Source organism: Lampris incognitus, chromosome 8, assembly GCF_029633865.1.
Source record: "Lampris incognitus isolate fLamInc1 chromosome 8, fLamInc1.hap2, whole genome shotgun sequence".
NCBI lineage: Eukaryota > Metazoa > Chordata > Actinopteri > Lampriformes > Lampridae > Lampris > Lampris incognitus.
In genome coordinates, this window is record NC_079218.1 from 30,798,599 (window position 1) to 30,812,662 (window position 14,064).

Here is a 14,064-nt window from a genome sequence, read left to right on the forward strand (position 1 = left end):
TCAATAAATGAAAAATCATCAGTTGAAGTGTTGACCATCATTCGGTGGGGATGCTACAGTCTATGTGTATTTCCTGAAAACAAAGAGCGATACTGCCAAAGCTACTGAAAAGTTCATAGCTGACACTGCCCCTAAGATCAAGTGTATAAGGTCAGATAATGGCACAGAGTTCCCAGGGCAGGATTTTCAGTCTTTACTTAGTAAGAATGCCATAAGACACAAGACTTCAGCACCTTACTCACCCCATCAAAATGGGAACTCAAACTGCAAATATGACCTCAGTACGTACCTTGATGCAAATGGCTGTTCAGGATAACGTAGTCCTCCACCATATGGATGTTAAAACAGCTTACCTCCATGCTCCAAGTGATTGTGAGGTGTACATGGAGCAGCCCGAAGGATTTGAGGTTATGTCAGACACAGACAAACAGTTAATTTGTAAATTGAACAAGTCACTGTATGGTCTGAAACAATCAGGACGAAACTGGGAAAAAAAGTGTAAAGCAGCCCACTGTATGTAACTACCAGACATACTGTGTTGTTTTGTGACTGATGTGTACAGTATCGAGCAAGTGGGGGTGGAGGGGGGGTTCACGTGTTGGCTAGGCCAAGTTTATGTGTATGTGCTCTTATACTGATTTCACCACTAGCGGGCGCTGTTTGACCTGTGGTCTATAAAAGAGCATGCGCAAAATCCGCCAGTAAACCGAGAGAAAAATAAACTTTTTTTCCCGGTTCCAGCAACACCGACGAAGTGCACGCGTGGTTTTTTTTCGCCGTGAAATGGGTCTAGTTGAGCCGGTATTCCTGCCCTCAAAATGGCAACGTCAACAGAAAGGCTTCTTAGCCTTACAACACGACTAGCCACTAAGTACGACGCTCTCAGACCAGCATGTGTAGAGGTGGTGGCGCTCAGCGCGCTTCTGTCCCGCTTGCTCGCGTTGTTTTCGCTCAGAGAACTCCACGGGTTTGTGTTTAAGTGCAGGGTGCTTGGACTCAAGGTGCCGAAGCAGTTTTGAGGGCTTCACTGCTTCATTAGACAGCTTGTCTCCACATATCACACACAGGGGGCTCGGAGCATGCGAGTCACCGGTCGCAATAAAGCCGTATTTTAGGTACGACTCGTATTTCCTATAGAAGGAAGCTTTTTCTTTTTTTGCTGTCTCTGCGTTATCGTCATTAGACCGCTTATCTCCCCTACCTCTTCCGAAGAAACTCTCAAGCGACGTTTTTTTTTTATTACCGGTACTCGGGCCATCTGATGGTAGCTAGCTAGCTGCCAGTAGCGAGTGCGTCTGAGTCATGAAGTTGGTTACCATTGGCCTGCAGAATGCCACGTGAATGAGTGATGAAATTGCGTCATTGTACACGCTTCAAGTATCCGTTTCAAATAAAAGCCCTCTAGCATTACTGGCCTCGGCTTTTATTTGGATATTGTACATCATATTGTTTCCTTGCGGCCCGGTGCCGGTCCGTGGCCCGGTGGTTGGGGACCTCTGCCTTGTAGGGAAATTAGTTTGCAGCCAGTATATATAAAACTCTCACACAAAAACAAAACATACAAACACCAAGGCAGAATTGACACTTCACTGAAGGACAAGAAAAAAACCACAGGACTATTGTATTTAGAAATCACGTCGCCAATATTGGATTTAGAAATCACGTCAGGACACAGCGCTGTCGCTCCACACAACCGCTACGTTGCATTCTTTATTTAGACTGACACAGCATCACAGGCAGACCCGATGAAACAACCCAGAGCCCGCAGGCATCACCAATCGATCCCAGCACAATAGAACAGCACCAAATCAAATGCAGCACTGTCGATGTGTGCGGACATAACAAGGACATAATGGGCAAGGAGAACCAAAAGAGTTCAGATATACAGACCACGGAACAACCGATCTGCAGACAACAGCTGAATACTATCTACTATTTAACAATTGGATGGCAGTGGGGACAAAGGAAGCCTTGCAGCTTTTAGTCCTAATACAGGGCATCCTCAACCGACGACCTGAGGGTAACAGCTCAAACACTGGACGAGGGGGGTGACCTTGGCACTCCAGAAGGGAAGTAGCCTTTCTGAACACCTTCCTATTATAAAAGTCAGTAAGCTGGGCTTGACTTCTCCCTGAAATCTTACTAGCCCATGAGTCTATCAAGCCTTTTTTTATTGGCCAGAGTGAAATGACCAAACCAAGCAACAATACAGGACATTAAAACGGTTTCAATAAAACGTCTATAAAAGAGAGTCATCATCTAGGAGACATTAAATATACAAATTTTCCTCTGGAAAAAGTCTTTGTTGGACCTTCTTTGATGTGGAAGCAACAAGAGTTTCAAAGCACGACTTGTTGTCAAGATCAATCCCATGATATTTGTAGCGGTCCATGTAAAGGACTCTTAAAAATGTATTAATAGGATAATCGCTTCCTGAACGCTTTTATTTTGTTCGTCTCCTCTTTTGAACGTTACGGGTGTTTTATTTTGAAGGTCTTTCGGCGGATCTTCCACACCATCGAGCGACGGACAGAAGGGCCACCTGTTCGTTATGGCTCTGCATGAAAATGTTTCCATTAATTAAAAACTAAGCGCCTAGCTGGAACGGGAACAAAGTATTATGCAATTTGAGTTGTTTATGTATAGAAATATCTTGTAGCAACGCTACAGTATGTTAACAGTTTGAAATAAAGATTTATTTAAAAATATATGGTGAACGCAAACGTGTATGAGGCTCTGTTAATAAAAACAGTTAAGTTCGGAACACACGCCCGGCTGCCGGGTCCCGTTATTGTATTACCGTGCATGACAGGATCCAAAACACATGACTTGAGCGCCCACCTCTGGCCTAAAGTACACAGGAGTTCAGCTTTACATGCATGTGACTGACTGCAGGGCCTCTGTGACTGGGTGCACGAGGACACAAATAACAAAGACCAGATAAGGTGGCAGTGCTGGAATGGAGCCCTGAAACATGGAGCTAACTAGTAGAAGTGACGCCGGTTATCAGATCCAGAGTGAAGAGGAGAGCGGGTTGATGCTGCTGAAAGCCCACAAACGTTACGAAGCCACGACCGCTGTGCGCGCGCGTCCGACTGTGTCAATGTTGTGCGCGCGCACTCCTCCCTTTCACAGGCAGTTTAAAAATGTGTGTCTGGGGAGACGCCGATTGACTTTATAGATCTCATCATTTGAATAAGATTTTGTATGTTTCAAATATATATTTTGCAGTGTTCAATAGTTGTAGAGGTCCAGTGCTCTCGACCAACAGTGTCGCAACTCTTCAACTTTTAAGTTGTAATTTTTGTCTTTATCATCATGAATGATGATAAAGAAAAAAAACTGGATTGCATTTTACTGATCTCCACAGGGGATATGTTAAGTCAGAGACGAGACCGAATCAGTGCTTTAGCACTAAAACCCTAGCTTTTAAAACCTGAAACGTCCTTCCGTGAAATTACAAGTTTTTACTTTATTAAATAGTGTAGTGCATTTGTAACCGAAATCAGTTAACGGCCGGCTAAGATTGGCCTGTCCTGTGCGCAAGAGTAATAAGGTCAACTTTTTCAGGGAAACATACCCAGGCTGTCTAGTCTCATGATAGGTTTATTACCCAGACTTTTGAATAAAAAGAAAAAAATAGGGGAAACTATAGTATCCTGTGGAAAATGTCGCATGCACCTGTACATTAGGGTGACATATATACAAATTGGTTATGCATGAATGAGACCCACCCACCAACTTTGCAGCGTGGGATAACTCATCTGGGTGATACCACCAACCCCATTCCAGTGCATCTGTTCTGCAGCAATCAGTTCAAGACTGTGAGTTTATTGGGCAACTCAGCTGTAAATGCCTTTTTAATCAACTTGAATCAGGGTGGAGGTTCCATTTGGTCATGAGAAATAGGACTTGTTTGTGATGAAGAAAAAAAAAACAGTAGACAAATCAGTTAAATTCGTTGAAGTATCCCTTTATGGCAAACACAATGAATATTATGATGTAAATGTTCCTCAAACATCCGCCATCTGATACCTAACAAATATTAACATTCACAACAGCATTTACACTATCCAAGAACAAGTTAAATTTCCTATGTTAAATTCAAACATGATTTCAATTACACATGCACGTTTTCAGCTAGATGACAGGAGGACATTGTCTCAACACCACTGCAGCCAATTATCCACTTGGCCCACCTTTTGATTAGTTTCAATAACAATCCTACAACTGGAATGGTACATTTCATTCACAATGAACACAGCACCCATAACAAGGACAGGTAACACATGTAAGTTTGTAATTCAAAAATAAATAGCCCTCTGGAAGGCTGCCTGCTTCCTCCCTAATAAAAAAAAAAACATAGAAGAACATAGTAAGATTTCAACAGCAACATATTCATTTTTCAATTTCATTTAACTAGGGAGTTATGTAGAGATAGCTGATTGGTCCATCACAAAGAAACTTGAGTGACACTTAAACAGGACTAATATTGAATAATATTGTTCACATTGCTCTCTAATCTTACTCAGACAGCTGTCTGGCTGCTTGCTGATAAGCCGACGACGGAGACATTATGTGACCATGTACTCCTGTCGTTTGTTGAGTCGGACCTGACAGAGGGAGACGGCACCCACTGCTACGTAGATGGCCGCTGCAATGAAGCAGTTGATTCCCACCTGGTTGTATAAGCCATAGATGGTCTGTGGAGGATTCTTACTGTGGATTTAACAGAGAGGAGGTGATTAAGTCACAGCAACACATCTCTGTCGAGGTTTGGACAATTTTCTAAACAAGGTAAAATTTGCAATCCCTACTGTATATAGTTTCAGTTCAGACAATCTCGGACACAAATATATGTACATTTTTAAACAGGAGGGTCAGGGCAATCAGCTCACACCCAGTATGTATGTTCCAGGCAGTTAACCTGTGACCAACTATGAATGAAACAAACCCCCCCCCCAAAAAAAACAAACAAACAACAACTTACTTCTAAGGTCAAAGAAACAAAACTCAAACCAAATAAGTGAACAACTTATGTGTCTCTGTTGATGTGAATCTTGAGGGAATCTTAATTTACAGTGGGGGAAGAATTATGTGAGTTAGGGAGCGTCTGGAAGCTTTTAAGGGTGACATGTGGCTCCACAGAGAAATCTCGTGCCCTTTAGTGAGTAACTTCACCCCCTATCTGACACCTCATTGTACCTCATCCTGGATTAAGCAATTTACTGTGTACTCATGATGTCTAATGTTAACTGCACACAATGGAGAAGCAGATCATCACTTACTCATTACGAATGTCCTCCTCAGTGAACGGCACATCTTCAATCAGCACTGCCGACTTTGCACTGAAGAAGATCCCCAGCATCACCTGGGGACACCAGAGGGCAAAATAATAACACATTGTATCTGTAGTTGCTAACTTGAGGATCAGGGACAGTTTTGGGCCATGGTACATAAACCCAATATGAAAAAAAGGAAACCCTTCATAATAAGCCAGCTGCCCTTTTCTGCATATTGCATTTATCAGACACCGGTCCTTGGAACCCCACTGTACTGCAGTTTTTCTATTTTACCAAGTATCCATCTGATTAATCAGGGTTTTTTTTTAGCCCTGTCATAACAGAAGAATGTAATTAAACCTTCCAGGAGAGAAAATCAGCTGTACTGGAGGTTCCCAAGGAACGGAGTTGAAAACCATTGATCATAAAAAGTTTATAAGTCTTTTTACACCAACAAATAACAAACTTCATCTTTATTTTTATGGCTGAAACTCAATTTAAGAAGAGAAACTTGTAATAGATCAAACCTGTCACCTGAATGCACCCGATGGGTTCATTTTATTGGAGGTTCAAGTGCCCCTAATCTCTTGTAAATGCAATGCGATACCACTTAGTTACATTTTCCATTGTGAAATCCAAGGTCTATTTACAAGCTTTCCCTTTTGGAAGAACAAAATCTCAGACCTGCGTGGTCCGAAACAGTCTTTCTCACAAGCCAGATTTGGGTTGGAGGTTCATGGAGATGATACTGGCTTGCTGGCCTATAGCCCAACACTTCTCAAGGTCCCTGATGCACATAATACCTGATGGGACTATGAAAGGGTTTTATCATATACCATATCAATTACAGCCAATCAAAGAATTATCTAGTGTCCTCCATGTCAAACACTAACCTTATCTACACAGAAGGGGTATCTCATCAGGTATACCGCTACTGCTGAGGGTGATATACAGTCACCCTACTAGCTTTTATAGGGCAATGGCAATTTGGCCAAAAAGGAATACACTCAACTTGTCTATGTATAAATAAAAATGAAGAAGTGGTGTTTAGAAGTGATACAGGCGATTTCGAGAAGTGAGCACTATTTCCCCAGTGTCGTCATTAGTTGCAATGAAAAATAATAGCCCTTCTAGACAGGGTTATTTTTTCCTCAACCGTGTTCTTATGGAATGCATTCTACTGACTATACAGAAGAGGAGAAGTTTGAGTATCATGTTTTCCATGGGAATGATGCATCAATCTCCACGGCAAAACGTCTTAAAAATTGGCCATAATAGCAGAACACAAACACACATACACAGGCATAGTTACTAAGCACAAAATTGATGTAAAGTTTAGCATGGAAATCCAACATGTAGCGTGTGATTTTGAGAGAGGTCAGTCTAAAGTTGCTGCTCGCTACTGCCCTCTCGATTATATTGAAGTGAAGGATGTATAGGGGACTGCAATGAACCCATGTCACGCAGATGCTTGTCATTCTTTTAGTCTTATTGCTATACCTCGACTACTTATATTTCCAGATACACACAAGTATATTAATTTAACCAACATATGACCTTTGACGGTGGAAAAAGATTGACAATATTATAAACGAGAAGCAGTTATGAGATAGCGTTATCTGTACGGTCCCTTTATCATAGGCCAAAGTGGGGTTCGTCTATTTGCTGGGATCGGAGCGTTTCAGAGTAATAGGATGGTCATTCCATTTTAGTTATTAACAGACAGACCCATCAATAAACACAATGTTTGCGAGCTAAATCAGGAAGAAAAACCAACCAAATGTATTTTAAATTGACAGCATTCTCTGAGGTCGCTAAACGTTTCAATCATCCATCCATCCATTATCCAAACCGCTCTCAGGGTCGCGGGACGCTGGAGCCTATCCCAGCAGTGAGGCGTTTCAAACAGTTCCGGTAAATAATCGGATCCTTTTACGTGCTACTCAAATGGAAAATCCGTGTTACTTACCAGCATGATTACTCCCCATATGCTGATTACGATGCCACATGCGGCCATCTTCGGACCGCAAAACAGGAGCGATGGCATATTGAATTTTCTCCACCAGACAACACCTATTTTTCTGTCACTGGTTGAAGAACTGTTCAACCGAAGACACAACCGTCAGCATACAAGTCAGCTGATCACTAACAATCGGTATATTTCGTTAAAGTGCGGAAATAATCGCACAACCGCAATCAGAAAACCAATGAAAATGTCTTCCGAACGATGCCCCGCCTTTTCCTCCGGGTATGACCAATGGCGTCCAAACATGATAAAGCTTGCGTAACGTTCCCTAGCCATTCTACTATTAAGTTTGTCGTATTATTGTATCGTATAACTGTAGTTTGGTAGTATCTTCAATAGAATTCATCCCTTTGGAAACTCGACGAAATTAAGCAACAAAAAAAAAATAATTTTTTTATTCTGCAGCATTGTTTGCAACGTTTTGACTGTTTCAGACACTTGATCTCGCAAGTGTACATGGAAGCCCGCTAACGATAGCTACGGAAGCTAAATTTAGCTAGCATCAAGCAGTGCGCATTGTTGTTTCTTTTAGGGACTACGTGAAAAGCGTCCAAATCAATTGTCCAGCACACATCACCAAAATGACATCTGCCTCTGCGAAGGTAAGTTCTTCGCATGGAATATTTTAATGCATGAAACTCTAGAAGCTATTTTGCAACAACAAAGACTGTGGAGGGAGAGATTTAACTTAATTCGCACAATTGTTGACCGACCCTTAACTGTTGTGTTCCATTTCCTGATTTTTCCTACCCACATGCTCTTGTGTTTCCCTGATCATAATGCTGCGTTGGTGGATGACTATGGCAGGTAGGAGAGATTTTCTCAGCAGCAGGAGCCGCCTTCACCAAACTTGGAGAGCTAACGATGCAATTGCATCCCGTGTCTGATTCCAGCCCTGCAGGGTGAGACACACACACACACACACAGACCATCTTACTACGCGTATCGAGTCTGAATTCTAATTTTAAAAGTATCTATGGGTTTACACTGATCAGTGATGTTCTCACAACAACAAAGATTTGGACTAAAAGCTTGCTTTTCCAGGTAAAAATTGATTAAGATAAAGTAATTTCGTCATGATTAGATACCAGGGGTCCTTGTAGATGATGAAAAGACAAAAAAGTTATTGTGGTTTTCTACCCAGTATACATGTATAGCATTACCCCACACACACACAAACACATGCAATTACACACCTGCATAATATGGGGATTTTTTTCCCTCCATAAGGGGATTAATGAATGGTGTCAAATCAAATGTAATTATCAGGAATTTACCTGATAGTTATCTTCTCTTCATTAAACTCTCTTTTTGTGTATAGTGTTTGTGTGTGTGTGTTGATATAGATATTGTGCAATCTCTGTAACTGTGTCTCTATTTCAGAGCCAAATGGACAGAGACAGAGATAGAAATGCTCCGTTTAGCAGTAAGGCGTTTTGGAGATGACTTAAACAGCATTAGCACTGTAATAAAAGACCGCACTGTGTAAGTCTTTGTTTTGTTATGTTGGTATGTTGGTAAGTCTGTCTGTGTTGAATTGGCACAAATATATCAATGTATAGAAAGTAGTCACTTCAGCAGTGCCACTTATATATTGCAAACTAGCAGATCAGTACCAACAAGTAAAATAAATGCAAAAAATGTGCTTTTCTGATATGGTCCAAGAATAACAGGGACTAACAGAAAGGTAACTTGGCTTCAGATGTAGACTATGCATAGCAGGCTACATATATACACCCTGCATTCTACAGCTGTGCGGTTTGGGACAGTGAGTTGTACAGTATGGTTGCAACTGTAAAACAAATTGTACCCCTAATACACTGTACTGAAGAGAACAATATGCAAGAAATACCTTGTAACTGTGAGAGTATATGAATTCCTGTGGCTTTAAATTGTAATAGAGTGCAAAGTCTACATTACAAAAAAAAAAATTATACACCTTAGAAACTGTATACCATTCATCTATCTACAGAGCCCAGATAAAGAGCACAGTGAAGAGAAAACTGTATGAAGACAGCCGGGTCCCCATCTCCTCAGAATCTCCCAAAAAGGCCATCAAGAAAACCACTGTCACCATGGCACAGACACCAGCTCCCGCTGCTCCAGCCATGATCACTGTGCCAACTTCACAGGTCGTTGTGGCAACGGGCATGCAGAACAGCTCTTCTCTCGCCCCGCCGATCAAGAAGCAGAAAACTGCAGGTAGGTTAAAGGGGGAAAAAAATCTCATTGTGATGTCCTATTGGCCTCATGCGCGATCACAGTGAACACTTCAGAAGTCTTACTCTCGGATATTTGTTCATTTCAAATGAAGAAATCTGTAGTTACTGGTTGGTATTCCTTCAAATGCTCTCAAATTTTCTTTAATTTTTTCTATCTCTATTTCAGTTTGTTAGTTTTAATGTTAACATTTCAGGAAAAGTAATTTTAATATTAAAATTTCAAGAAAAGTAAAACGTCCATTTTAGGTGTACTAAAGGGTGCTACACGCTAAAGAAACCTCTTTCTATTTGCTCCTCCTATTCCTTCCTGTAGACGTGACACTGAGCGCCTTAAATGATTCTGATGTGAACAGTGACCTTGTGGATATTGAAGGGCTGGGTGATGGCTCCTCCAGCAAGAAGCTCAACTTTGATCAAGGTGAATGTTGGCATTGTTGGTATGAATTAAAATTTAAGGCTCTGCTTGTTACTGACTCAGAGATTAAGGGCACGGTCACACATGCGTGAAATTAACATTGGTGAATATTCGCCTTCTGTCTACTTCCATTCTATGCGAGCGAAGGGGCGAATAAAACATTAGCTTCTGGTGGCAAAGCAAATTAGCTGGTAAAGTTTCCTAAAGTTGAACTCCAAGTGAAGCGAAGATGCAAGTTATCTTTGCCGCTAAAAGCGAATGTTTTATTCGCCCCTTCACTCGTATAGAATGGAAGTGAACCGGAAGCTAATATTCGCTAATGTTAATGTCACGCATGTGTGACCATCCCCTAATGTTGCTCTACGGGTTGGTAATGAGTAATACTTTTGGTTCTCTCTTCCATCTAATGTGATCGTGAAAAGTGAATTTATGTTCCCTTGGTTACCTCTCTCTTGTAAAACAAGGAACTTATCAAAAATGTCAGTCACTTAACATTCATCACTGTGCAACACCACATATACAAAAAAACTGTTTAGAAAAAGTGTAAGAGGTATAGCTTTAGGAAGAAAAAGTAGGGCCTTTCTTTGCCTTATAACAGTCATCTTTGATCCTAATTTTAATATTTTGTTAGTTTCTACAGAGGTTATGCCACATTAAATAAAAAAAAGCTTGCATGTTAGTGTATGCTGTCAGCCTGCATAAGGAGCTGGAAGCGATCATCAAAGGCACTGCAGTCAGTGAGAAAGCCTTGAAAGCACAGCTAGGAGTGAAAATCAATGCCAAACATTAATATGCAGTCTCAAATCTATTTTTTTTTTATTCAATTGTGTGTGAGAAAATCTAATGTCAGCTAAAAATCTTACTGCAACTTAAACCAAATATTTTTTGTTTGCATTGCTTAGAGGGAAATCAAACTGCATAATTTTTTTTAGGACTTATTTAAAAAGCTTAATACATCAGATCATTTTATCTGCAAATTACCCACTCTAATTTCAGTGTGAATAAATAAGTCTCTGGTTCTTTTTTTAGTTCTTAACCTGCATGTCCTGTTAGCAAAGGATTTACTGTTCACTGGTCAGTATCCCAGGCTACCTATGGAATTCATAGCAATACAGTTGTAGTAATAATAATTTAAAAAAAGAATACACAACCTATCTTGTATTCATCTCGGTTATTAATAATTTTAACAGTATTGTTGGTTAATAGTTGTTACTTAAAATTGGGCATTTTGACCCAGGTAGAACACAGAGGTTAAACTTTTTTAAGTGGCACCCAGGGAAATTTCAGCTCAACTCTTAGAAACCAAGAAAGTAAAGGATGGTGTTGGCCCCCATGAGCACATACATGCCTCGCAACAATATCTGTTCATAATGCCTGACTCAAGCTGCCTCTCTAACTACACAATGTATATCCCCTTCCGCAGAGAGCCTAAACCTCGATTCCAGCCTCATCATGAACTCCAGTGACCTTCCTCTTCTGTCCCGCTGATGTTGTTACTGCCCAACACAAGGTGTTTTTCTTGTTTTTCAAGGGACTGTTGCACCATGGACAGGTCACTGCCAGCAAAATCAAGACTGTTAGAGACTTTGTTCAAGAGGCACAGAACTGTGGTTCCATATTCTGACGACCTCCTCCCTTTGGACAGATTTTTCCACAAAATGCTCTATGTTGCTTCCCTTCCCATTTCAAGCACATTTTCAGTTCAATATTTAAGGTGTTCATTCCAAAACACTATGCATCCATTTTCTGTGTGGTTGGGGGGGGTTATATGACATTTATTGCTCAATATTTAAAACAGAGAAATGTTTACATCCTATTAACAATAGTATGTTGTGAACGGTGCAAAATGGTAAATAAGAATGATGGGCATCAGTGAGTTGAGCAACTGTGCCAGTGGTAATTTTGTTTGTGAAATCAAGACAAATTTTTGTAATCATGGAAAAGAATTGAAACAAAAAAAAAGCAAATCATAAAGAAAAAGTAATTTGTACTGAATAGGTGGGCACAGATGTTTGTAACTTTTTGCAGACCAGATCTTCGCTTAATTGATGTTAAATGATGATTTGGGGTAATTGAGCAAGTATTTTTCCCTCCAAGAAATGTGTATGTAGGATTTTGGCAGAGAACTTTCAAATTGTTTTTCCAACGAGGAGTGTTTGAGGTATTTGTGTGTATATGTCATGCTAAGTCAGGTATGCAGGCCTGGATAGCTTGGAAATATTTGTGGGGAAAAGGCTGAAAAATTCCAGTGCTCCAAAAAAATTGTGAACTACAGTAATGTAAAATTGATATATAACTAAACGTTGTTCAGTTTTGATACACACGACTACACACCATATTAGAGGACCCCATAGAGGACCTGCTTATGTTTAAGATAATGTGGTATTTGGTGGTGTTAGAAATAAAATGCTATACAGTAATTAACCATGTTGAAAGTCATTGTCCAGCCACTTTTAGTATACAGAATAATTGGACATCATGCAAAGTCTTAAAAGTAAGGTCTGAAAAATAACATGGAGATCTGCTATGGAAAAATATGTGGGAATCCTGTGTAATATAATGGGATTTTGTATGCCTCCACTCATTCCTTGGAGTAAAGTATGTTTATCCCAAGAAATGATCATGCTCTTTGTTTCATACTGCAAATTAGTGATGCATTTTACTTTTGTCTTTTATTAATCAGCGGCTGTAACAAATGTTAAACATCCTTATTTTTAGGTTATTTAGTAAAGAAAAAAGTAAAATCCAAATTGTCATTGTGGTTGCGCATCATTTTGTTTTTTTCCCTTTCCTAGGCCTACGAATAAATAATTTGCTAACATGTTTGACAGTCGTGTTAGCTAATGTCACCTGATCAGAAAGATGCACTTCATTTGCCACTTTTTCCATTCACTTCATTTACCAACTAAGTTGGGAGTGGATGGTGTCCGAGTGGCGTGGCGGTCTATTCCGTTGTCTACCAACATGGGGATCGGCGGCTCGAATCCCCATGTTACCTCCGGCTTGGTCAGGCATCCCTACAGACACAATTGGCCATGTTTGCAGGTGGGAAGCCGGATGTGGGTATACATCCTGGTCTCTGCACTAGCGCCTCCTCTGGTCCGTGGGGGCACCTGTTCGGGGGGGATGGGAACTGGGGGGAATAGCGTGATCCTCCCACGTGCTCCGTCCCCCTGGCGAAACTCCTCACTGTCGGGTGAAAAGCAGTGGCTGGCGACTCATGTATTGGAGGAGGCATGTGGTAGTCTGCAGCCTTCCCTGGATTGGCAGAGGGGGTGGAGCAGCAATCAAAACGGCTGGGAAGAGTGGGGTAATTGGCCGGATACAATTGGGGAGAAAAAGGGGGAAAAATACACACACACACAGTCACACACACAAAAGTTGGGAGTGGATGTCAGATTGTTGCAGGATGTTGCCCCATAGTCCCAAAGCTGTTCGATCCCTGTGACCAATTGTGCCCAATACAGTCAAAGTATCCCCTGAATAAATTTACAGTGCTTTTGAATGTGTGTGCAGCCAGATCCTATAGGAGGAGTCAGAAACTAGAAAACATCCGCAAACCCAACATCGCAGGTAGTTGCATGCAATATGTCCTTAAGGTTGTATGTTATCTTAAAAGTAACATACAACACACACCCCACCTTCTTAGTTCTCATTCTGAGTGTGTTTTGCTCAAATGCTGTATGGGTGCAGCGATACCTAATCTAGAGCTGGACATCCCAAACTTTTTCATACCATGACCCACTGGTGGAGATACCTTTTGGCCTTGGACCCACCAAATGTTTGTGCAGTAAAGTAAGTAATACATCCAGTATTGTTCATCAAGCCCATTTTCAGTCCTTAGTCATGAATGTACTATTGATGAAACAGACAAGGCGTTGTCAACATTTAACATTGTTTTAGTGATATTTGGGAATTGCATTTCCATTGACTGAAATAGTATAAGATGTTCTTTTTTTCATTTTTATTTGAAAGTATCACAAAAATGTCACATATCACATGTTTTTAGGAGGTATCCTGTAAATTGTGTAAACACATCCATTGCATGTTGTCCATCTTGGGAGAGAGATCCCTCCTTTGTTGCTTTCCCTGAGGTTTCTTCCTAATTTTTCTCCCTGT

At 40.8% G+C, this 14,064-nt stretch overlaps 2 protein-coding genes across 3 annotated transcripts; one reads left to right on the forward strand and one right to left on the reverse strand.

Annotated features, from left to right (window-relative positions):
* Positions 1-3,933: 3,933 nt before the first annotated feature.
* On the reverse strand, positions 3,934-7,505 carry rnasekb (ribonuclease, RNase K b). 2 transcript variants are annotated; one of them, XM_056284546.1, is made up of 4 exons: positions 7,252-7,505; positions 5,289-5,371; positions 4,529-4,719; positions 3,935-4,345 (listed from the first exon to the last, which is right to left on the reverse strand). In XM_056284546.1, the coding sequence occupies exons 1-3, from the start codon at positions 7,327-7,329 to the stop codon at positions 4,575-4,577; spliced, it is 306 nt and encodes a 101-aa protein (XP_056140521.1). In that variant the 5' UTR covers positions 7,330-7,505; the 3' UTR covers positions 3,935-4,345; positions 4,529-4,574. The 2 variants fall into 2 exon arrangements, with proteins under 2 accessions (XP_056140520.1, XP_056140521.1); XM_056284545.1 differs by having other exon boundaries at positions 3,934-4,719.
* On the forward strand, positions 4,681-12,989 carry c8h17orf49 (chromosome 8 C17orf49 homolog). The gene is made up of 7 exons (XM_056284544.1): positions 4,681-4,797; positions 7,841-7,910; positions 8,116-8,210; positions 8,692-8,793; positions 9,281-9,510; positions 9,844-9,948; positions 11,369-12,989. The coding sequence occupies exons 2-7, from the start codon at positions 7,890-7,892 to the stop codon at positions 11,431-11,433; spliced, it is 618 nt and encodes a 205-aa protein (XP_056140519.1). The 5' UTR covers positions 4,681-4,797; positions 7,841-7,889; the 3' UTR covers positions 11,434-12,989.
* Positions 12,990-14,064: the final 1,075 nt, after the last annotated feature.